The sequence below is a fragment of the Oryctolagus cuniculus genome, chromosome 2, assembly GCF_051225735.1.
Source record: "Oryctolagus cuniculus isolate XC-2025 breed Fujian yellow rabbit chromosome 2, ASM5122573v1, whole genome shotgun sequence".
NCBI classification, from domain to species: Eukaryota; Metazoa; Chordata; class Mammalia; order Lagomorpha; family Leporidae; genus Oryctolagus; species Oryctolagus cuniculus.
The window spans coordinates 4,738,151-4,761,974 of record NC_142868.1 but is presented as its reverse complement, the minus strand read 5'-3'; the positions used below and the strand labels follow the sequence as shown (position 1 = coordinate 4,761,974).

At 51.7% G+C, this 23,824-nt stretch overlaps 1 protein-coding gene across 2 annotated transcripts in view; it reads right to left on the bottom strand.

Moving 5' to 3' along the window:
• The window catches only part of STX18 (syntaxin 18), a 116,853-nt gene extending 97,382 nt beyond the window's left edge, over window positions 1–19,471 (bottom strand). For both annotated transcript variants that reach the window (XM_070069565.2, XM_070069566.2), the window contains exon 1: window positions 19,252–19,471. In XM_070069565.2, coding sequence (XP_069925666.1) covers window positions 19,252–19,419 — 168 coding nt within the window. In that variant the 5' untranslated portion in view covers window positions 19,420–19,471. The remainder of the gene's footprint in view (window positions 1–19,251) is intronic.
• Between the last annotated feature and the right edge of the window lie 4,353 nt (window positions 19,472–23,824).

Below are 23,824 nucleotides of genomic sequence, written 5' to 3'. Positions count from 1 at the left end.
GAACAATTTTTAAATATGTAAAATGTGGAACAAAGCAAACTGTACAAAGTCAGAGATAAAATTAATAGACAGTAGGAAAAAATCCAATGAACTGGAAAAGCTTCGAGAAGACAGACACACTGTCACACTAGAACCATAAGTCTCTAAGAGCACACATTCGGAAGAGCCAATTAATGAACGATTTCACATGAACCGGCTGGTAGGTATACGAGCAGAGAGACAAACGCATGTAAGCCGGGCAAGCACGTCTTTAATGGCTTCCGTGTTCACGTGTCAAGCACTTTTCTCTAACATTACATATACAGTCTCTCCTTTACACAGGCGAGGAATGAGGCTAAGTACCTGGCCCACAGATCACCCACTAGCAGGCAGCAGAATCCAGTCCATGCTCCTCACCACCACCAGGTGACCCTACCCACTGTTACAACGTTTATTTATTCATTTTTTAATGTATTTAAAATAACCAAGTGGCAGGGAGAGAACAGAGAGATCTTCCATCCTCTGGTTCACTCCTCAAATGCCCACAACAGCTGAGGCTGGGCCAAGTGAAATTAGGAGCCTGGGACTCCATCGGGGTCTCCCACAGGAGTGGCAGGGACTCAGTTCTTTGCGCCACCATCTGCTGTCGCCTAGGCACATTTGCAGGAAGCTGTACCAGGAGCGGAGGCAGGACTCAACTCTGACATGGGATGTGGGTGCTGCAAGCAGCCACTTAACCCACTGTGCCACAGTGCCCACCCCTGCCCTTACCTCTGCCGAGGTGATGATACGTTTGTTATTTAGAGGGTCCCACGGGCCAACTTCTCCAGAATCATCTCTGGCCGCTTCTCTATTGAGGCCCTCCTTCCTCCTCAATTCAAACTCCCTGGGGGCAACCTCACGCCTTCCTTAAGGGTCCACCCCTCTGATGCCTCTCTGGTTGTCACCCCTGGCTTACAAACCTTTCCTGTGGTTCATTTCTGTCTTTACAATTGCCTGATAAATGTGTGTCCCTTGAGTGTCCAGGGCACTTCAAATAACTACCAAACTTAACCACCTACCTGGTCACTGGCTTTCCCCCCCATGCCCAGCAAGTCCCAATTCCTGTGCCCGGGTGCCCCGCCCCCCCCCCCCCCCCCCGGCGTCTTGACTGCCTTGACTACTTCCACGTGAACTGGTCTCCCCGCCTGCTGCCGGGCCTTCCCACCTGCCCTGAATGCGCTGCCAGCCAGCAGAAGGGTCCAGCCAAAGTGGTACACATGCTCATGCCAACCACCTGGTGAAAACGCTTCCTGTCTCCCCATGGCCCTTGGGATAATGCCATCACTTTTCTTCCCACGGAATTTATTTTGTACCCTTCAAGGCTCAGATCAAAATTCACTCTTGGGGTCGGCGTTATGGCGCAGCAGGTTAAGCCACTGCATGTACTGGAGCGCTGGCTGCTCTGCTTCCCACCCAGCTTCCTGCTAATGTGCCAGGGAAAGCAGTGGAGAACGGCCCAAGGACTTGGGGACGTGCCACCCATGCGGGAGATCCAGAGGGAGCTCCAGGCTCCTGGCTTTGGCCTGGCCAAGCCCTGGCCATGGCAGCCATTTGGGGAGTGAGCCAGCAGATGATCTTTCTTTTTGTATCTCCCTCTCTGTCACAATATCTTTCAGACTAATACAATAAGTCTTAAAAATCATATATATTCACCTCTCCTGAGCACCCTCCCCTCTCAGGCCTCCCACTGAGTTCTGCATTCCATTTCTGCCCATAGGTACTGGATAACAGTGCTTACTACAGCACTGTCTTTTCACTAGGCTGAGAGCCTCAAAATCAGACTGCCTCATTCACGTCTGTACACCCAACCCCCAGCATACAGTGAATACTCCATTAATAGGGAGTGATTATAAATAAGCTGAATGAAGAATCCATCTGAGACACCCTCGGCTCCGAGAAGTATCAATAGCCTCTCTACAGCAGAGAGAAGAGGCACCATTTCGGGCACAGTATTCAGCTCTTGTTGGCCACACGCACTGCTCCCATCCTTGTGGGAGGAGCTCACCAACTTTCCTTTGGAAGCCACCCTTGCAGTCCTCAGCTGTGTGTGCTGGGTAGAAGGGACACACTGGGCCGGCCGTGGCTCACTTGGCTAATCCTCCGCCTGCGGCGCCAGCACCCTAGGTTCTAGTCCCGGTTGGAGCGCCGGGTACTAGTCCCGGTTGCTCCTCTTCCAGTCCAGCTCTCTGCTGTGGCCGGGAAGGCAGCGGAGGATGGCCCCGTAGCGGCCATTAGGGGAGTGAACCAATGGAAGGAAGACCTTTCTCTCTGTCTCTTTCTCACTGTCTATAACTCTGTGTTTCTCTTTCTCACTGTCTAACTTTGCCTGGCAAAAAAAAAAAAAAAAAAAGAAGGGACACACTGGTCCAGCTGCAGAGCTGGGTCCCAAGAGGAGCAAGCCAGGGAAGTGCTGGGTCCCTTCCGGCCAGGCAATGACTCACTCTGAGCCAGTGAGAGGGGCTGCATCCCAAGACTTCGGTGGGGACTGCAAGGAGAGAGCCTCCCGCTTCCTCTGGGTGGGTGGTACAGGAACGTGAGGCCTGCGCACGTGCCGCTCTTCAGCCAGCACAAAGCCGGACCGGGACTGCCATAAAGGAGACGCCAGCACGGTGAAAGGCAGAGCAGAGCAAGCCAGAAAAACAGGTCTGGGGGGCATCGTTTCTTGTGCCGAATCCAGCCACGCCAGAGGCTAAATCTGACCACTAGATTTCTCAGGGATATAAATCAATAAACGCCTTTGATCATTTAAGCTAATTTGCATTGGGTTCTCTGTAACTTGTCACCCTAAGACTTCTGATAAAGCCAGCTAGTGTTTGTGGAAGAAAGGCAGCGAGAAAAACAAACAGGGAGAGGGTGGGGGTGGACTGTAAGTTACATCTGATAGGATATGAAGTTAGAAAAAAAAAAGCTACCAAGATACTCCAAAACTCTAATACAAGAATGAGATTCAAGGCATGGAAAGAAAGCCTTTTAGACAGCATCAATCAGGCCCTTATAGAAGTATCCTGTGGCACATTTATGAAAAGAATAAAGTTTTATAAAGAGCTAGAAAAAGAAATAAAAAAATAGTGAAGGTTACTTTTTAATAAGGCCTTTATGAGAAAAAGAAAAAGCTTTGAATACAATTTAATCTGCAGAGAGCAAGTCCTAGAGGCAATTTAACTTGTGGAAGGGTTATTTATAAGGAGGTGACTAAACAGCTGTTCTCCAATTTCACAGGGAAGAGAATTAGAGGAAACTGATTTAAATTTCAGTCTGACGCTAAAGGCAGTCAAAAGAAGTGCTTGGGGGAGAACTGTTAATGATGAAAAAGGCAAAATGGAAAACTAGATTTTTATGGCTTTTAGAAGATGGAAAATCACCTAAGTTGATTCTTTTAGTTTTGGGTCAAACTACTAACTAAATATTTGAGGAGTGCCTTCTGTTCATTTATTCAAATAGCACGAATGGAACCCCCTACTCTGGGCCAGCACGGGGCTACAACGATGAATAAGACACAGTGTCCGTCCTGTGTAAAGGCGGCACAGCGTTCCGAGAGCCTGTGCAGAGTAAGCAGCTTCCCTCTCGTCTTCCAGCCGCCAGGCCGCAGGCCAACCATACTGTCTGGGGAGACAACACAACAGTCTCTGGAAAACCGGAACAGTAACTGACACTGTGATCACTAAGTAACAACACAAAACAATAAGCAACAGATGTCTGGGGCCATGCATAGTTCCTCGCTTAGTAGGTAAAACAGGCAGCGAAGGTTTTGAATTAGGAGGAGACCAGCAGAAGCGAGAATCCACCTCTCAGATAAGAAGAGCGAGCAGTCCAGGGAGACAGCAGGGCCAACCAAGTGGGCAAGAAAGTCGAGGGCACTGCACCAGCAGTGAGGGAGAGCTGCCGGGTGATCGGGGAAGCGGGGTGGCTGGCTTGAGAAGACTGTAAGGCACCAGGCTAACAACTGGGTGGTCGGCGTGTGGGACGAGCCTGGGCACCGAGATGAAGCCGCGCGGTCTGCCCAGCAGCTTGGCTGGGGGAGAGGCCTTCTCAAGACGCTGAGGGGCTACACTCACAAGGTGGCAGTGGAGTGGACGAGAAAGACAGGAAACACAGGCACTGTCGCTGAATTCATTTACAGATATGTGCCGAACTGCGGGAGGGGAGTGGGCCTGAGGATTGACTGGACCAGGGAGGCAAGGACAGTGAGACTGATGGGCGGAGCAGGCTGCCAGGGCTGCAACAGCAAAATGTCAAGATGTAAACAGGAAAGCCAGTTCTCCTAAATACCGACTCACGCCTCCCGGAGACACTGACCTTACTGCCAGCTGGGTCAACGGAAAAACCTAGACACAAACATGCCGGTACAGGCTGAACTGTCCCCAGCAATGGAGATCTTGAAACACTTCTAAAAGAGAGAGAAGTAAGGTCTTTTTTAGGACTGAAGTGCTTCCAGATTTCATCTTTTGACATAACTGAGATACATTCACAGATTTCCAGTCCCCCCGATAGCTACGCAGAAGCTTCACAAAATTCATCACCTCTCCTTGGTATCTCTTTTCTCCTCTTCCTTCCCTTAATTTAATTTTGATTTAACTTCCTCTTGTCACTGCTTGCTTACAAATCACTGCCTCTGTGTCTGGAGTCAATTAGGGTTATAAAGTCCCCCACCACACCTTCATCTGGGGACCCATTTATATATATTTTCTTATTTCAAGAGGTACAGCTAAAAGCCTGCAACTCCAAAAGTTTCCAATCAACCATCACATTCTATTCTTTGGAAAAGTATGCTTCTCTCCACAGTTAAGACGACATCAAACTGTGCATTTTGCAAGAATATTTTCTTTCCACCTGTATAAAGATGAATTGTGCTTTGGGAATTCACTGGCAAAAATGAGTTGAGTGTGTGTAATAAATGCGTAATAGCAATAACATTAAAAATCTTTCTACCATTTGAAATTAAATGTAATTTCCTTATTACTTTAATGAAATCCCTTGGAGTTGAAGTATTTAACTAGTCTCCTTCACATCAAGTATTCATTATATAATTCCCTTTTAATATTAGGTATGTAAACTGTTCAATGACAGAATAAAAACACTCATTTCCACTGAAACAAAACTGGGGAAGGACACAGCGGCTTGATTCAGATCTGATAATGGGTTGCAGACTCCACTTCAGCTCAGATCCACAGTCAGCACGCCACAGAACCATTCACCTTCTCCAACCCTTCAGGACACATTTGGGAGAAAAGTACAAACTGCCACATCGCTGCGGGAAAGGCTGTTTGAGCCTAAAATACTTGACTTTTCCCACTGCGATGTTCAGCTAGAAGGAGAGACAGAAAGAAATATACCTCACATAAAAATCACCTTAAATAAACAGACAGAGATGAATTGCCCGAAGTTCTAGCCTTGAAGAGAGTTCACCTTGTCACTCTCTTTCAGGGTCAGCCTGTCCAATGCGGGCTGCTACAAGCTCACCGACTAACCTGGCCCTAACTCACAGTAAGCGTGACTACCAGGGCGGCTGACGTGAGCCCCAGGCTGCGGGTGCAGCGGGTGCAGAGCTCCCAAACCAACTTCTCTCGTCCAGCCCACCAACCTTCTGCTGCAGCTTCCCATCCCTGACCCGATCCAAAGCCAGCAGACAAGGAAACCCTGTGATGAAATCCATAAAGATCAGCCTCCTGAGGCAAGAGCAGAGTGGAAAAGACAGAGAATAAACAGGAAGTCAAGGGGTACATAGACTTCTAGTATTCCTACTGGTTACATGGAGCTCTTTTAAGACTTATTTATGTATTTGAAAGACAGAGTTACAGAGAGATATTGAGGAAGAGACAGAGACAGAGAGCACAAGATGCTTCATCGCTGGTTCACTCCTCAAAATGGCTGCAACAGCCAGGGCCTGGCCAGGTGAAAACCAGGAGCCTAGAACTCCAACCGGGTCTCCCACGTGGGGGTGGCACCCCAAGCTCTCCAGCCACCTTCTGCTGCTTGCCCAGGGCCAATAACAGGGAGCTGGTTCAGAAGCGGAGCAGCCAGGACTAGAATTGGTGCATCACACTGCACCACAATGCCAGCCCCAAAACTGAGCTTTTCTCCATGGATTTTAGCATCCCAGGCTCTCCCACTCATAGACCCTCCAAAACATATGTTCCCAACCTGCCTCTCTTCTTTTTATTTTCACATGTGGAAAACATAGAGGTCTTTAGAGGCCTACTGAAATGTCACCTCTTCCATGAAGTCGCTCTTCAATCTCACCTAGAAGTAACTGCTCCATCCTCTGTTTTTTAAGGATTTATTTATTTGAAAGGCAAAGTTGGAGGGCAGGAGAGACAGAGAGGTCTTCCATCTGCTGGTTTACTCCCCAGATGGCCGCAGGCCAGGAACCAGGAGCTTTTTCCGTGCCTCCCACATGGACGCAGGGGCCCAAGCACTTGGGCCATCTTCTGCTGCTTCCCCAGATGTATCAGCTGGGAGCTGGATCAGAAGTGAAGCAGCCAGGACTTGAACTGGTGCTCATATGGGATGCCGGCATCTAGGAGGCAGCTTTGCCCACTACACCATAACGCCGGCCCCCCTCACAGAAAGCATGCTCATCCAAGTGGTCTCTTACAAAGCCGTCATGATTCCATCATGGCTCCACCCTAGCAATCTGATCCAATCCAATCACTTCCCAAAGGCGCCACCTCCAGACACAATAACTGCGTCAAGTTCCCGCCCTGTCAGCACCATCAGTGTAAGAGTTCGGGGTTGAAGATCTGGCTGCTCTGAGTCAAATCCCATCCAAACTTCGGTGCAGACCAATGGCTAGAGGCAAGTCTTACTTTTCTCTCTAGCCCCAAAGACCAAACTAAGCGCCTTCCTTTCTCCTGGGTAGTCAATCAATAAAAGGCTGTAACACAGTAGCTACTACTGCATGCTTACCTATAATGTATGTCATATAACGCTAGCGGCTTTACATACAGCATCCCACTCAATCCTCACAACAACCCGAAGAGGCAGTGAGCAGTGGCTGCACCTTCAGGAGGGAGGCCACAGCACCCCAACTGCTAGAATGCTGCCGTTCGCAGCCGAGTGTCTCTGCGAGGCATGGACGGGCCGCGCAGAAGGAAGGTGCTTCACCCAGCGGTAGGGCCTTCCCTGGGGGAAGCCCACATCCCAGACAGCTCACCCTTTGCCTCAACCAGCCAGTTCAAAAAGGGCCTCTCAGCCCCAGCAGCTTCCTGAGACTGCTGAAGGAACAGAATGAAAGACCAGTGACCCAAAGACAAAAAGTGGAATTACAATAATGTGTTACTGGGTCTCCTTCCTTGTCCATGATTTTTTTTAAATTTTTTAAAATTTATTTGATAGGTAGAGTTACAGTCTGTGAGAGAGAGAGACAAAGAGAAAGGTCTTCCTTCTGTTGGTTCACTCCCCAAATGGCCGCCATGGCCAGCACTGTGCCGATCTGAAGCCAGGAGCCAGGTGCTTCTTCCTGGTCTCCCATGCGGGTGCAGGCGTCCAAGCTCTTGGGCCATCCTCCACTGCCCCTCCCAGCCCACAGCAGAGAGCTGGACTGGAAGAGGAACAACCGGGACTAGAACCCGGCGCCCATATGGGATGCCGGCGCCGCAGGTGGAGGATTAGCCAAGTGAGCCGCGTCGCCTGCCCTTGTCCATGATTTTATAAACAAAAACAAAGGGCAGGCGCCACGGCTCACTTGGCTAATCCTCCAACTGTGGCGCCGGCATCCCATATGGCCGCCGGGTTCTAGTCCCGGTTGTTCCTCTTCCAGTCCAGCTCTCTGCTGTGGCCCGGGAAGGCAGTGCAGGATGGCCCAGGTGCTTGGGCCCTGCACCCGCATGGGAGACCAGGAGGAAGCACCTGGCTCCTGGCTTTGGATCGGCGCAGCACATCGGCCGTGACGGCCATTTGGGGGGTGAACCAACAGAAAAAGGAAGACCTTTCTCTCTCTGTCTCTCTCTCACTAACTCTGCCTGTCAAAAAACAAAATAAAACAAAACAAAGCCCTAAACCCTTTTCTCAACACAACTGAGAAAGGTGTGGTGGTTACTGGGTGGGTAGTTGTTTAAAAGGAAAAGTTTGGTTTGAAGGCAGTTATTTCCCCCAAAGGTGGTCGAGCACTTTTAAATACATGACGTGCATACCAAAACACGCCTTTCAAGACAGCAAGCAGAGGGCAGACAACACACCAAGGAGCCAATCACCAGAGACCTGGCCGGTGGACCGCCAAGCCGAGTGCTCCGCTCAGCCCTGGCCACCGGCACGCCCAGCGTCGCCAGGAGCCTGCAGAGGAGGCCGGCGGCGCGCACACGGAGCGCACACCCCTCTCACACTCCCCTCCGAGCCAGGGATAGCATCTGGGAGGTGGCTTCATCTCCCGACCCCCCCATTTCTTCACAAAGGCACCTAACTTGCAGGGGCAGTCGCGCACCAAGCACAGCACCAGGTGGAGTGAGTGCCCCACAAGTGGGAGCTATTACTACAATTTATTATTTTTTAGAATGACAACCAGGAATCGAAAGCATCAAGGCAACACTTGCGGATGATTTTTCTAGCGTGTTAAGAAAGTCCGAAGTGAAAATCCAGCTGAATTACAGGAAAATTACTCCCTTTCCAAAAGGCTTTCCCACAGACTTCCTTGTAAAGGCCCCACAGTTGCACACTTAATATATAATTAGATACTGCTTACTCGTGACATTTTTCTAATCAAAAGCTATTAATTATTCCCCATTTCCTAGCACAGCAAATAAAAACTCATCTGCCAAGAGTTTTGTTTTCATTTGAAAAGTAGTGTGAGCTCATTAAAGAAATTCTGGAGGAGAAGCAGAAAACCAAATCACTCACAGTCCCATCACCCAGAAGGTGCCGGAGCCACCATGTTGGTGTACTCTCGTCCATCATTACTCCCGCGCCCAGAGTTTCTGTATACACAGCTCTAGTTGTAACTGATCTTGAGCAGGGTCATATAACCAATTCCTCTTGTGGCATCACACAACCTTTGATATCTCATTTGTCACCTAGTAACACTAGTGTCTCTGGCCACGTACTTGTGAAAGCTGACATAATTTCATCACCAAAACCATCACTGCTGCTGCTGACTTTTAAACCCAGAAAGACCTCCTACTTCCAGGAGGTCCATCAACATCCATGTTCAGTTCCTTCAGTTTTGCCATTACAATTAAATCTTCAGTCCACCTAGACACTTATTTTAATATGTGTACCTTAAAAACCCTTTTATTAAAGTGCTAACCAATTATCCCCAAACCTCCATTAAACAAACCTTCCTCTTCTTGACTTACAACGCCTCCTCTAGCACGGATAGAACTTACACACACATGTGCACACATACAGGTCTCACTGAACATTCTCATAAGCATATATTATTTTTGGCTTTAAAACATGTTAATACCTGATAAAGCTAGTACCTCCACGCTAACGCACACACCCTTCCCACCTTTACAGAAATCAGTTAGCTACTGCATCTTTTTCTCTAGATGAATTTCCAAAGTACAAGTATCTTCAGGTTCTTCTCCAAAAAGTTCTGGTGGAATTTTGACTGAAGTTGCATTAAATTCACGAATGTAGGAGTAATTGATGTCTTTATTACAGTGTTTTTCCCCTCCAGGTATACAACATGCTCTTCCATTTATTTAGGTCTTCTGTATCGCTCTACAGAATGTTACAGTTTTCTTCAATGGGGTCATTTATGCTTGTTTTTAAGGTTATGGCTGGAAATGGTCTTTCTGGCTGTATTCTTTATTTTTTAAATGGTCATTAGATACAGGCTGGCCACTGAGGCTCGCACGCCTGCTAAAAGCACACAGGCTTCTGAGGCAATTGGCGCTCAGGCCATCCAGCCCCCAGCCACACCCCCAGGTATTGTACGAAAATCCTGCTTCTGTTTTAACAGAAAAAAAGCATCAGACGATCTGTACTCAAAACTGGAACAATGGTACTTCCAGTCAGGACCAAATACGAACGATGCTTTCTCTTTACTCTGTTTAATGAGCACTTACTAGCCTTACAATCAAATTTTAGAACAGTCAACTTCAAAAATGGGACCTGCTGGTAATGGTCCATCACAGTCTATAATCACTACTGGATCACATACATTTGTGAAAACATGCTAAATGCCAACTTCAGGGGAAATCTGCATTTTTTTAATCCAGATGAAAAGTTCTAAGCATACAGGAACTTGGGGGAACAAAATCACAAAGCAAGGGACAATTATCGCGAAACACGTTTAAAAACACATCCTGGGACTTTCAGAAAGAGTACTGAATCACAGAACTCTGCTACTGGAAGGTCTTTGAGGATGACCTGGTCAGAACCCCACAGGAAACAGACAAGAGGAGGTTAGGTGCGCTCGCCAAGATCACATAACCACTGGCAAAGCCCAAAAGTGTCTAGAAAGACGTATTTACGATTAGACTACACACTGGACAGAAACGTGTACCCTGCTATGAAATGAAAGAGCGGTGCCATGGGAGGAACACGTCTGTCGCTCCCCCTCTTCGTGGAGGAAGGACACAGGACCCTGCGCTGTTCTTTTGTCTGCTCGGCCCTCCCCGGGTTTGCTGCTGGTTCTTCCCGGGTTGGCTGCCGTCCCTTCCACCTCCGTGGAAGGGCGGTTCCCCCTGCCACATTCCCCACTTCCGCAGGGGAGCGGCACACCGCCAGCCGGCTCTCTCGGGGGCTGCACAGGTGTTCCCCTTAGATGTTCCCCTTAGATGTTCCTGGTGCATGCCGTCTCTCTCCTCCTTTATAGTCCTCCTCTGCCAATCCCAACTCGGCTGCCCACACGCCAATTACGCTGCTCTCCTCCAATCAGGAGCAAGTCCTACAGTTTATTGGCTGAACTGGAGGCAGCTGTGTAGAAGCTGTTTTCTTCTCTCCCAGCGCCATATTGTGGGAGAGCAGATGCATAGAATAAGTCTTAATTCCAGTAACTTAGTCTAGTCCGGGTTGCTCCCCACACACGTCGACCCCAGGCATGTGTGAGACGTGCTAAGGAGAAGCTGCAGCCCCAGTACGCACGATTTGAGGATCTGAGAGTCGGAGAAAAAAGCACCACTGAGTTTAAAATCTGCACCATGCTGCTTGATATCTGAGTTACACATCACACTGACTCCTCTGGCTTATTCAATTTCTTTCAAGAAGAATAAAAATGTCTTTTTTAAAAAAGTTTTACACCTAACATGTTTTTCATATAAAAGGGTTTTCATACCATAGCTATAATTAACGTTTGCAGGGTTCATCAACACTTTACCCACCAGAGGGAGCCCATATGGATTTCTATGCAATAGGAAACCTCAAACACCCCGTTCACATGAAATCTAGGACCTTATTATTCATTACACAATCAATATTATAAAATACTATTTGCTATCCCTCCAAGAGAAGGAAAATCACAGGAGATCAGGTACATAAAGTTCTAAACAGGGTCCAAACAGGGTATCCTCCTGAATACTATGATACTCCAGGTTATCAACCTGGCATCTGATTTACACACCAGCCCATGCCCATTAACAACCTGGTGCCTGACCTGCACACCAGCTCACACCCATTAACAACCTGGTGCCTGACTTATACACCAGCTGATGTCTAGTTAACAACCTGGGCCAGCGCCACGGTTCACTAGGCTAATCCTCCGCCTGCAGCGCTGGCACCCCAGGTTCTAGTCCCTGTCAGGGCGCCGATTCTGTCCCAGTTGCCCCTCTTCCAGTCCAGCTCTCTGCTGTGGGCCAGGAGTACAGTGGAGGATGGCCTAGGCCCTTGGGTCCTGCACCCCATGGGAGACCAGGAGAAGCACCTGGCTCCTGCCTTCGGATCAGCGCGGTGCGCCGGCCGCAGTGCGCCGGCCGCGATGGCCATTGGAGGGTGAACCAACGGCAAAGGAAGACCTTTCTCTCTGTCTGTCTCTCTCACTGTCCACTCTGCCTGTCTAAAAAAAGGGGGGGGGGTGAACCAATGGCAAAAGGAAGACCTTTCTCTCTGTCTCTCTCTCACTAACTCTGCCTGTCAAAAAAAAAAAAAAAAAAAAAAACAAAAAACCTCATGTCTGACTTATACACCAGCTGATGTGACCTTGATCACTATCTGCCCTCATAGATGGGTCTACCCTCAATACGTAGACAAGCTGGGTTTTGTTTTGTTTTGTTTTATAAGACTTATTTGTTTGAAAGCGAGAACTGCAGAAAGAGCGGGAGAGACACTGAGAGAAATCTTCCATGCACTGGTTCACTCCCCAAATGGCCACACAGGCTGGGGCTGAGCCATGCCACAGCCACGAGTCTGGAAATCCAGCCAGGTCTCCCAGGTGGCAGCAGGGCCCCTGACACTTGAGCCATCTTCCACTGCTTTCCCAGCACATTAGCAGGGAGCCGCTTCCAAAGCAGAGCAGCTGGGGCTCAGCTGGGTGCATTCCACTTAACCCAGCACCCATTGCCACACCAGTCCTGACAAACTGGGTTCCTGAGCCTCCAGGAGGAAGCCAGACTCTGGACAGGAAGAACTCACTAAGAACGTCACCCTGAGGGAACAGTTTCATCAGCCCCACCGTGTGTGAAGAAGGAACTCTCTGATCCACTTAGATGCTTCTTGAAATGAAGGAGAAATCAGTGACTGTCCCTGAGAACCACGCTTCCATGCCAAGTGTTTCAATCATCAGCACCAAGGAAAATTCTTTCAAAAATAAAGAATTCGCAACTGAGAACAGGAGAGCACTGGCCTCTCCACACAGGCCCTCCCAAGGCCCCACCTCCACCTGCACTCCCAGGGCTGACTTCTCACCAGCATCAGGCTGGCCCAGCGAGGCGGCTCTCAAACTCCAAACACTGGGCGGGCCATGGGCACTCCCAACTTTCTCCAAGATCTAAATATGGCAACGGAGGAAGACTCCACGCAGGCCCAGCCGTGCTCTCATCTAAATCTTCTAGGGAGCACTGCCATTAGGGAGTAATCCACCACTTGCTATCTGAATAGGAGCGTAGCCAGGATTTGTACCCAGGCACACTAGCAGGCATCCCTAGGGGCGAGTTCACCATTAGAACTATTGCCCATCCCTTCTTCAGACAATTCCAACAGTCCCTGAAAACCAGACAATGCCAAGTGATGCTCCCTCCTAGTCAGTGTGCAGGATAGGGAGAGCAAGACCCTCCTTCCCGTGGAAGTCCACGGATCCTGGGAGCTACTCTCCAAGAAGGGGTGATGGGGCAGGCGCTGTAGTGCAGCAGGGTGAAGCTGCAGCCCGGGACGCCCATATCCTGCGTCAGAGTGCCTGGGAGCGCACCCTGCCTCCCCTTCTGGTTCAGCTCCACGCTAACACGCACCCAAGCGGCGCAGGTGTCGGCGTCAGTACTCGGGCCTCTGCCACACACCCAGGAGACCCTGATGGAGTTACCGGCCCAGCCCCGGGTGTTGTGGGCATTTGGGGAGGGAGTCAGTAAGTGGAAGATAAATGCCTTCTCCCCCACTCTCCTTCCCTCTCTCCTTCAAATAATAAAAAACACAAGTGAATCTCTAAAAAAAGTATGTGATCACTACCCTTTAATTTTCCAACTAGAAAGCTAGGAATTATTCTACCACTTCCCCTTTCTAATCTCACTAATTAATTACTAACATTGTTGAGTCTATCTACTAAAAACTAAATACAAGTTGGGCAGCCCTCACCCAAAAGTCCAACATGTGAAATGCCCCAAAGTCTGAAACTTTTTGAGTAGCCATGTGACATCAAAAACAGAAAATTCCCCACCTGACTTTGTGATAGTTGCAGTCAAAATGGAACACTAAAAATATAATATAAAATTATTTCATAGGCCAGCACCGCAGCTCAATAGGCTAATCCTCCACCTAGCGGTGCCGGCACACTGGGTTCTAGTCCCGGTCGGGGCGCCGGATTCTGTCCCGGTTGCCCCTCTTCCAGTCCAGCTCTCTGCTGTGGCCCGGAGTGCAGTGGAGGATGGCCCAAGTGCTTGGGCCCTGCACCCCATGGGAGACCAGGATAAGTACCTGGCTCCTGCCTTCAGATCAGCGCGGTGCACCGGCCGCGGCGGCCATTGGAGGGTGAACCAACGGCAAAGGAAGACCTTTCTCTCTGTCTCTCTCTCTCTCATTGTCCACTCTGCCTGTTTTAAAAAAAAAAAATTTTTCAGGCACATGTTGCGGGTGTATTTTGTGTTTAGATGTGAGCCCCATTCCCAGTACAGCTCATAGTCCAACTTCAGAAATCTGAACACTTCCGGTCCCAAGCACTGCAGGCCAGGGACACCTATTTGCTCTGTCCTCTCCTCATCCGACTGTCAGCAGCTCTTCAGCCTCCACCTGGACTACGGCAGCCTCCTAAGGAGCCCTATGCCAGGTCCTTTTACATTCCACACCCGTCATCAACATTGCTACCAATAATTTAAAATGCAAGTGTGGTCCTCTCGTGCCTCCACGTACATAGTCCAGAGTATAAAAGCCCCAACTCCACAGCACTGGTGACAATGCTCTAACCCAAAAGCTGGCAAGGGTCTCTAAAGAGCAGATAGTACACACGCTAGGCTCCGCAGGCCTGGAGGGCTACAAGTCTGCTGCTCCAGCTCAGAAGCAAACGACCACGACTGCCGCCACGCAGACAGGCCAGCTGGACTTGGTCTGCCCCAGGCCGACCCCCACCCAGCACCCGGGCCCTCACCCAGGTCTCCCCCAGAAAAGGGCCCTTCCTCATGCCAGTCTGCCTCTGCTCCCCACCACCTGCTGTGCACATCACCGCCCTGGCTCACACAGTTCCCTCTGCAGGAATGTGACCGGTCCCCCTTCCCAGGCCTGGTAGCATGGCCCTCGTCACTCAAGGCCCAGTCTGGGCATTGCCTTCTCTCCGAGGTTTCCACTGAGTCCCCCTCCAGAGATTAAGTTGTTCTTTGCCTGTATTTTCAAAGAGCTGCACATACGTCTCAGTTGCTTGCATCCTCACAACACGTGGCACAGAACAAGTACGCAATGTTCACTGGGTAAAGGAAAAACCAAGTACTGAATAAATATATTTTCAAAGGCTGTAGTCTCCCTAAGTCCCGGGCAAACTTCAGAAATGTAATCCACACAAAGAGCTCACTACTAATGTCATGAAAAGTCTCCTGCACTGAGCTCCTTTTGATCTATACTCGGTTATTCTTTTTTAAAGATTTATTTATTTATTTATTTGAAAGTCAGAGTTAGAGAGAGAGAGAGAGAGAGAGGTTTTCCATCCGCTGGTTCACTCCCCAAATGGCTGCAATGGCCAGAGCCACACAGATCCAAAGCCAGGAGCCAGGAGTTTCTTCCAGGTCTCCCACATGGAGACCCACTTAACTGATCCTGCTCAATCCTCAGATAAACTGTGTCCAGCGACCCTGAGTAATACTCCAGGGGGTCCTAAATCAACCTAGGGCCCCACGTTGGTGAGGGCCAACACCGGCTCTCAGAAGAAATCACGGGGACCTGAGGAGCCAATCCTGAGTTGCAGGCATCACTCACACCTGAGCTGTTGCAGCGTCTGCTGCTGCGTCTCCACTGAAGGGCCACGTCCTGAGAAAGGAATGGAGTCAGCCATCAAAGGCCCCACAGTGCCATACGCTCGCTGAGACGCCCACATCCCACATCAGGGCACCTCCGGCTCCCGTTCCAGCTTCCTGCTAAGGCAGACTCTCAGAGCAGCTGTGATGGTCAAGGAGCTGGGTTCCTGCCACCCATGTGGGAGACCTGGATGCAGCTCCAGCCACTGTGGCCATGAGGGGAGTGACCCAGCAGATGGAGGCTAGCATGGGCACGCTCCCGCTCTCTCTGGTCTTCTCTCTCCATCTCAAATAACTAATTATTTAAGACCTTATAAACAGGGGCTTTGACATTTTTCAAAAAATCATCATAAACTTTTACTAATTAAAAAATTAAAGTTCTTAAAATCCTCAAGTTGACCAGATATGAAGTAATTTTAAAAACTTGAAATGTGTATTCAAACAGGCTTAAAAAAATGTTTGTCACTTCCAAGAAAAGAGGCCACCTTTCGGTAAAACACTAAAAACCCCACGCTGCATGGACAATGCAGACAGGTCTAGTGACTGGTCATGGGTGAAGAGCAAGCACAGAGGGTCTTCCGCTCCAAGCTCCCGTCCACTTCTTGCTGGAAATTCCTACTCCTCTCCTCTTGTCGCATGACCAAACAGCTGATGGCAGAGATGTTACGCCTGCTCTCCGCCTTATAGCGGTTTAGGGTTTCTGGGCATCGGCATCCGCCGCTGAGGGCTGCTGACCCTGGGTGTCATCTTGCTTTCCCTCACCCTCTTGGTGGCTGTCCTCTCTAGGCTGTCTTGGCGAGGAGGACCCTGCAGAACTGTGGTCTAATCCCGACACACATTCAGCACTGGAAATCTGTGGTCAGTGGCCACAGGGTCTCTGCATGCTGTCAGGGCTGCAGTGGCTGGGCCTGGCCCCTCCTTGTCCTCACTCACTGCTCGGGAGTCGTGCTGGTCATCGTGTGGAGGAGCCCTGTCGCTCGGACAGCGTCTGGAGCGGTCACCATCTGCTGTGGGTTCACTGCCTTGCACAGGGTTTCCATTCATGCTTCATGCGCACACTCGGCTCCTCTTTACAAGCCAAGAACAAAACTGCGAGCTGTGTGGGCCACCTCCCACTGCCTTCCCAGGCACGGGAGCAGGAAGCTGGGGCAGACGCGGAAGAGCCTAGACTCAAACGAGCGCTCCGACATGGACGTCAGTGTCACAAGCAGTGGCTTAACCCACTGCACCACAGTGCCCGTCCCCAAGCCTGACTTCTGACGCGTCTGTTTGTGGCAAAAGCACACGACACCCACCAGCAGCTCTGTACCAGTGAAATTCTACAAGGAAAGAGGGTTACAAAGCAATGCAGTGTCAAATCAATTCCTAAGAGAAAACACTTTTCCCATCGTCGGTGTGGGACAGTGGGCATAAACGCTGTCCATGCCGCCACTTAATACAGTCTCCAGCCTTGGCACCCACATCATTAACTGTCGGAGCTGGAACTCTCGGGGCCAGCACGGAGGCACAGCAGGTTAAGCTGCTGCTGCAGCACCTGCATCCCACGTGAGCACGAGTTTGAACTTCAGCTGTTCCACTTCCAATTCAGCTTACAACTGGGAAACAGCAGAAGGTGGCCCGAGTGCTTGGACTCCTGCCCCTGCCCCTGCCCCTGCCCTGAGTGGGAGACCCGAAAGAAGCTCCAGGCTCCTGGCTTCAGCCTGGCCCAGCCCCAGCCATTGTGGGAGTGGCCATTCGGGGAGCAAAGCAGCAGATGGAAGCTCGCTCTCGCACGCGCGCGCTCTCTCTCTCTCTCTGCCTTTTGAATGAATAAATCTTTAAAACAAAAACAAACTTTCAGGGACACACAAGCTAAGCGTCTGACAAATGGACAAAGTTCTCAAACACCTATGACAAGCGGTCACCTGTCCATTTTCTGCTACTGACAGGGAACTCGGCGCTCCACGGTCCTGCTACCACCCCTGAGGGGCATTAACGCACAGCCTAGAGGGCATTCTCACCGCCCAAGGAGAGGCCCTGGGATCAATGGGTTCTCCACAGGGCCCGACGACCCAGCCACACTTCTTGCCTCTACCATCCCCAAACCCCTATGCCTGAGCAGGGCCCAAGCAAACTAGCTCAGTGTGAGTAAGAAATCAGTGATTTCAAACTTAGAGCCACCAAAAGTCCAAACTGCTATCCTGCCAGGGCCCCACGAGAGGAATCTGGGAGCCCTGGGAGGGGAGGACGTCCTACTTCCCTTTCTTCCCTTTCGACCTGAGACCGCACCTCCCCGCACCCTAATCAGCTATGTATCAGGGACCACTGTCATTCTGTGCAAGTCTTTTGTTGGGGGGGGGGGGGGCAGAGGAGACCATTGTCCCAGGAAGTAAAGGGAGGTAACAAACCCTGCTCACTAACCTCAGCTGGCTGACAGCGGCAGGGTTCAGAGGGCAGCTCTGTCCCCGGCTCCTTCCCGAGTGCCTGCTCAGTCACACGGCGGCTGACTGCCTAGAGGCCAGGTTCAAACTCCAGAGAGCGGTCACCATCGCCTAAGGCCCTTCAAGAGCCCTGCCCGCCACTGCAGCCCGGTGTCCACTGAACCAGCCAAGGGCACACCTCTGCAAACCGCTCTCAGCCGAGACGCCCTTCCCCACCTTCTCTGCTCGCCAACCCCTCTTCCCCGGAGACCTGCTGCAGGCGCGTCACCGCCCCGGAAGCCTCCGCAGGCGCATAGGTGGCAGTGAGCGCTCTCTGTGCTCCGCGGAACACCTGCAAGGCTACCGCTGGGCCAGGCTCGCACGCCTCGCTCCTCTGCCGCTCCCTTCCCTTCCCACCGCTCTGTACAGCGCTGGTCGGGAGGCAGGCGCAACACAGACGTCTGCCGACCGCGTGCGTCCGTCCATCCGCTCCAATCCCCCTTCCGATGTTTGAAAAGCTGCTGCAAGCTGCCCCTCGCTAACAGATGCGCTACCCATGCATTTGAAAATACCTCGACCGCGAGGTGCTGGGTGTGAGCCAAGACAGGCGGTTCACCGCGACCTTAAGGAAAGTCTGCGTCAGGGACCCTCCCTTGCGCCCTCCAAACTCCTGACCCTCCGTTTTCTAACTTTATTTCTCCAAGAGGGTACATGGAACCGTATGAGCTTTGGGCGCCAAGCTTACAGAGTGAACCAGGCCAACACACCCTCGCCGCTTACGCCGGCAGCCATTCATCCAGCGAACCTTTACTGAGCCGAGCCCGTCGACAGACGGCTCCCGCTCTCAGGGAGACGCGTGGCTGCACGACGGAGCACGCAGAGGGTCGCGGCCACGCGTGGGAGCACACGCTGCTCGCCAGAGACGATCCTAACCGCGCTCCGCAGCCACCGAGCCCTGCCTCCCGCGACGGGCAGCACCGAGAGCGAGCGCCGCGGGACGCTCGCCACCCACCCACGAGGACGCTGCGGCCGCCAGCGAGGCCCCGTGGGAGGCTTCGCCCGCGTCCAGCTCTGAGTGACGGCGAACTCGTCACCTCCCGAAGCAACCCTGGAGCCCCGCGGACGGCGCCTCTAGGGCCACCCCCCACCCCCAGCAAAACAAGGCTGCTCCCTTCCCAAGACGGCTGTCGGCGCCCTGGGGCCACCCCTCCTGCTCCCCGCTTGGGACCCCTTCCCGCTGACAGCGACTTGAGGTCTGGGGTCCCCCATCGCGGGTCCGCCCCCCGCCGTTTCCATAGCAACCAGCTCACCACTTCGCGGGCCCGGTTGGAGAAGTCACCCTTGGGCCGGGGGGTCCGGCGGAAGAGCTCGTCGCGGCTGCCCTCGACCCCGCCGCCGACTGCCACTCCCAGCGCCTTGTTCCGCGTCTTCACGGTCTTGACGCTGGCCCGGAACAGCAGCGTGATGTCCACCGCCATAGCGACCAGCAACAGCCACCGGCCCCTACACTCGGCCCGCTCCGCTCACGTCAGCAGCCGGCGACCGCGGCCGCTGGAGGACCGTTCCGGCGGCGCACGCCTCCGCCCGGCGACGACGACGCGAGAAGAAAGGTTCCGGCCTCCGCCCGTCGATCGCGAGAAGAGAAGAAAGGTTCCGGCCTGGGCCTGGGGGTGTGTGCGTCCCCGTGCCCACCACGAGCTCATCGGAGCCCCTTTAGCTCAGAGAACCCCGCTGAGCTCCAGTTACGCTGCGGGGTGTGGATCCCGGGAGCGAGATGAGGAAGCCGAAAGGCTCGGCGCCTTGTCCCGGCTCCTCCGCTGGTGGGGCGTGGGCGGTTCGGTGGCCGGACGCGGGGACGCGCCAGCCTTGACCTCGGGTCTTGAGCCGGACAGGCAGGGAGCCCTCGCCCCTCGCCCCTCGGCCCGGCCACCCGCTCCCCTGCGAGGCCCCTCCGCGCCTGCATGGGGCTGGTGTGGGGTTAACCGAGACGACGCGTGGAGAGTGTTTTGACGTTGCTGGCCCCCGGAGAGGGGCCGTCCATGCAGTTGGTGGTGTTTTCCCATCACTCTTGCTATCTGTGGCGGGAGGAGCCTGGGAGCGGTGTCCCCGAGCAGGTTTGAAATTTACCAGCGCAAAGAGGGACTCCTGCCGCGGGGTTCCGTTCACCCTTAAAGTACGGTTTTTCAGCGTAGCGTCGGGTCAGCTTTTCCTGAAAGTCAGTGTATGAGGCTTTATTGGGTCATGGTTCAGTTTCCAGATCTCACTGGTTGGATCTTTTTTTTTTTTAAGGGTTATTTATTTATTTGAAAGTCAGAGTTATACAGAGAGAAGGAGAGGCAGAGAGAGAGAGAGGAGAGAGAAAGAGAGAGAGAGAGGTCTTCCATCCGCTGGTTCACTCCCCAAATGGCTGCAGTGGCTGGAGCTGAGCCGATCTGAAGCCAGGAGCCAGGAGCTTCCTCCCGGTCTCCCATGCAGGTGCAGGGGCCCAAGCACTTGGGCCATCTTCCACTGCTTTCCCAGGCCATAGCAGAGAGCAGGATCGGAAGTGGAGCAGCCGGGACTCGAACCTGCACCCATATGGGATGCCGGCACTGCAGGCAGCGGCTTTACCAGCTACGCCACAGCGCCAGCCCCAGATGGTTTTTCGTTGTTGTTGTTTTTCCCCCTCAAATAGGAGGCACAAATGGAATGTGCATTGAAACAGCAGTTTCAATGGTCAGCAAGTTAAATTATTTTCATAATTCTAAGATGTTATTTCGTTTTCACTCTTCTTTTCTCATTAGTTGTATACGCAGGTATGACGAAAGTCCGTGGAAATGTGTACTATGAAAAAAGGTGTGCGTGCATTTCAAAAATTGTTAAAGATTTTATTTATTTATTTGCGAGGTAGAGTTACAGACAGTGAGAGGGAGAGACAGACAAGAAAGGTCTTCCATCTGCTGGTTCAATCCCCAAATGACTATAATGGTGGGTGCTGGGCCAGGCTGAAGCCAGGAGCCTGGAACTCCATCCAGGTCTCCCACATGGGTGCAGGGGCCCAAGCGCTTGGGCCATCTTCCACTGCTTTCCCAGGCCATAGCAGGGAGCTGGATCAGAAGAGAAGCAGCTGGGACTCAAACCGGTGCCCATATGGGATGCCAGCACTGCAGGCAAAGGCTTAGCCTTCTACATCACAGCGCCAGCCCCTCAAAGTTTTTTTGCACCAAAGTGAAATTACTGTTTCATCCCATTTTCCGTGAACATTTTGAAGTCCCCTGGACTGGTGGAGTTTTCCAGAAACTGATGGTACAGCCAACTAAATGCAGACATCCTGTCTTCCAGTAAGTCAGACTTCAGAGAGATTTGCAAAAATATAAAGCAATGCCATTCTTCTCACCAAGTTTTTAGTTGTTTTGGAAACTGTATTTTTCATAAAAAGATCATTTATGGTAATATGTGATATGTTTATTATGATTTTAGATGAATAAATACTTAGGGTTTTGGTTTTAATTTCTTTTATTTATTTATTTATTTATTTATTTATTTTAAATAACATGGTCCTGGGGGTTGCCCCCTCGTGAATACATTAATGCTATCTCTTTTATTATTATTATTATTTGACAGAGTTAGTGAGAGAGAGACAGACAGAGAGAAAGGTCTTCCTTCTGTTGGTTCACCCCCCAAATGGCCACTACGGCTGGAGCTACACCGATCCAAAGCCAGGAGCCAGGTGCTTCTTCCTGGTCTCCCATACGGGTGCAGGAGCCCAACCATCTGGGCCATCCTCCACTGCCTTGCCAGCCACAGCAGAGAGCTGGCCTGGAAGAGGAGCAACTGGGACTAGAACCTGGCGCCCATATGGGATGCCGGTGCCGCAAGCGGAGGATTAACCAAGTGAGCCATGGCATCAGCCCCTGGTTTTAATTTCTAATATAGTAAATATCAATACATAAAAATCTAGCAAAGAAAAATTCTTTGGGCCTTCGATGACTTTTAAGTGTAAAGTTGTTCTCAGACTGAAAGTTTGCAATCCACTATGTTAAAGAAACACGTTTTTCAGAGGTGGGTGTCAAGGAGGCTTATAGCAATATTTATTTACCCAGAAAAGTAGAAGGAAAAGATTATGTGAAAGCCAAAGTGTGGCTCCATCATCCTTCCTGGATGAGGAAGTCCATTTCCATACATCTTGCTTTACCTCCAGAGAAAGAAATGGCAGAACCCCTGCCAGGAATTCTGTCTTGCATAAATGGCCCTTTGTTTGACAAAGATGGTAATAAGTCTTTGGCTCTGCTTGGTGAGCCTGGGGCAGAGCAGAAGGAAAGAGAGTGAAATTGCCCTGCATAATGAATAAGGGGGTCGGGTTAGGAGAAGGAGGGAGCCAGAAGCCAGGGAGGGGTCGGGAAAGCCTGGGACTGGGAAAGGCTTTGAGTGCGAGGGAGGCTGAGCCACACCAGGCCTTTTGCAAGCAGCGTCTCGTATGAATGCCGTTTCGCTGGGTTGGGTTTGGGGGAGCAGAAAGGTAAGGACAGAGGCCCACATTTCCGTCTGCATCCGTGAGAGCAGAGCTTGTGGCGGGCGTGAGACCCGGGCGAGCTCAGCCCTTGAGGCTGTGCAGCCGCAGGTGAACACGAGGGCAGGACATCCTTAGAACAGTCGCGAAGACCTTGAGGCCGCCGCACCTCCCAGGGAGCGGAGTATAGGGATGTGACGTTCATTTTGTTTTTGAAGCCCAAACAGCAAGATGACGACGTCAGGTGTCAGTGGACTCGTAACTGTGAACACCCACGAAGCCGGAGCAGGGCCGGAATGCAGGAGAGAAGCGGTGGGGGTGGGTGCCGCAAACTGCCCCCGCGGAGCAGCACAGAAATTGTGTTTTCCTTGTTCGTCCAGCAGACTCCCTGGCTGCACACTGTTCTGAAAATGATTTTGGAATCCTCAGATGAAGCTCCGACAACAGCAACCTCTGTTACCAAAAAGTCAGGTTTGCTGCCCGGTGCTGCCGCTACTTTTTGGGGGAAAAGAAAGGCTTCGTATGGAGATGGGGTAAAGACCAAAGCTGTCTCCCCGGGGCCGGGGGGGGGGGGGTCGGGAAAGAAGTAGAGATGTGGATGCATCAACAGGACGGGGCCTGCAGCAAGACCCCCCGTGGACTGGAAGGAGGACACGTTCAGTCACCGGATGCCGTCATCCTCAGACCGCCTGCTGCGTAAAGCCGTCCAACTCTTCTGCTCCTGCGTGTCCTCCTACTTTTGGTTCCGGGAGGAGTGGGGGGACGCAGATTCGGTTCCAGCTGTCATCTGTGAGCCTGGACCCTCCTTTGTGTGCCTACGGCTCATCTGGTCAGTCTCCATCTGCTAGAAACTGGTTTACGCCGGCTATGCAAAACAGTGCGAGAAATAGTGACGGGGTAACCTGACCTTTACGGCTGGAACCTAGAGGAATTGAGCAGGGTGTTCAGGGGAAGAGGGGACACAGCAGGAGGCTCTTGTGTGTTGAGGGCATCAAGAGGACACCAGATGAGGAGGCCGCAGCTGTCGCTGGCGGCTTTGGGTCACTGAAGACCTGCAGAGAAGGCGTTATGCACAGCCTCACTCATTGAGGGAGCACCCCACTCATCAGATGCCTGGTCCCGGAGGGAGGGACGCATGCTACGAGGGAGCACTGGGCCTGTGTTGTTGGCACTCCCCAGGCTTCTCGTCACATCCCTTAGAGAGCTCGCTTTTCTGCTCAGCTGCCCGGGGAAAGATTACCTAAGTAGCCATTTGCCACATTGCAAGGTTCCCATTGCCGGGAAATGAATTCTCCTGAGATGGGAACCAGGGCTTTGTGGGTCCATGGAATCGCGGCCTTGCCACAGTAATAAAGCAAAAGGTGTTGAAGACAGCCTCGGTGGTACCTTCATTG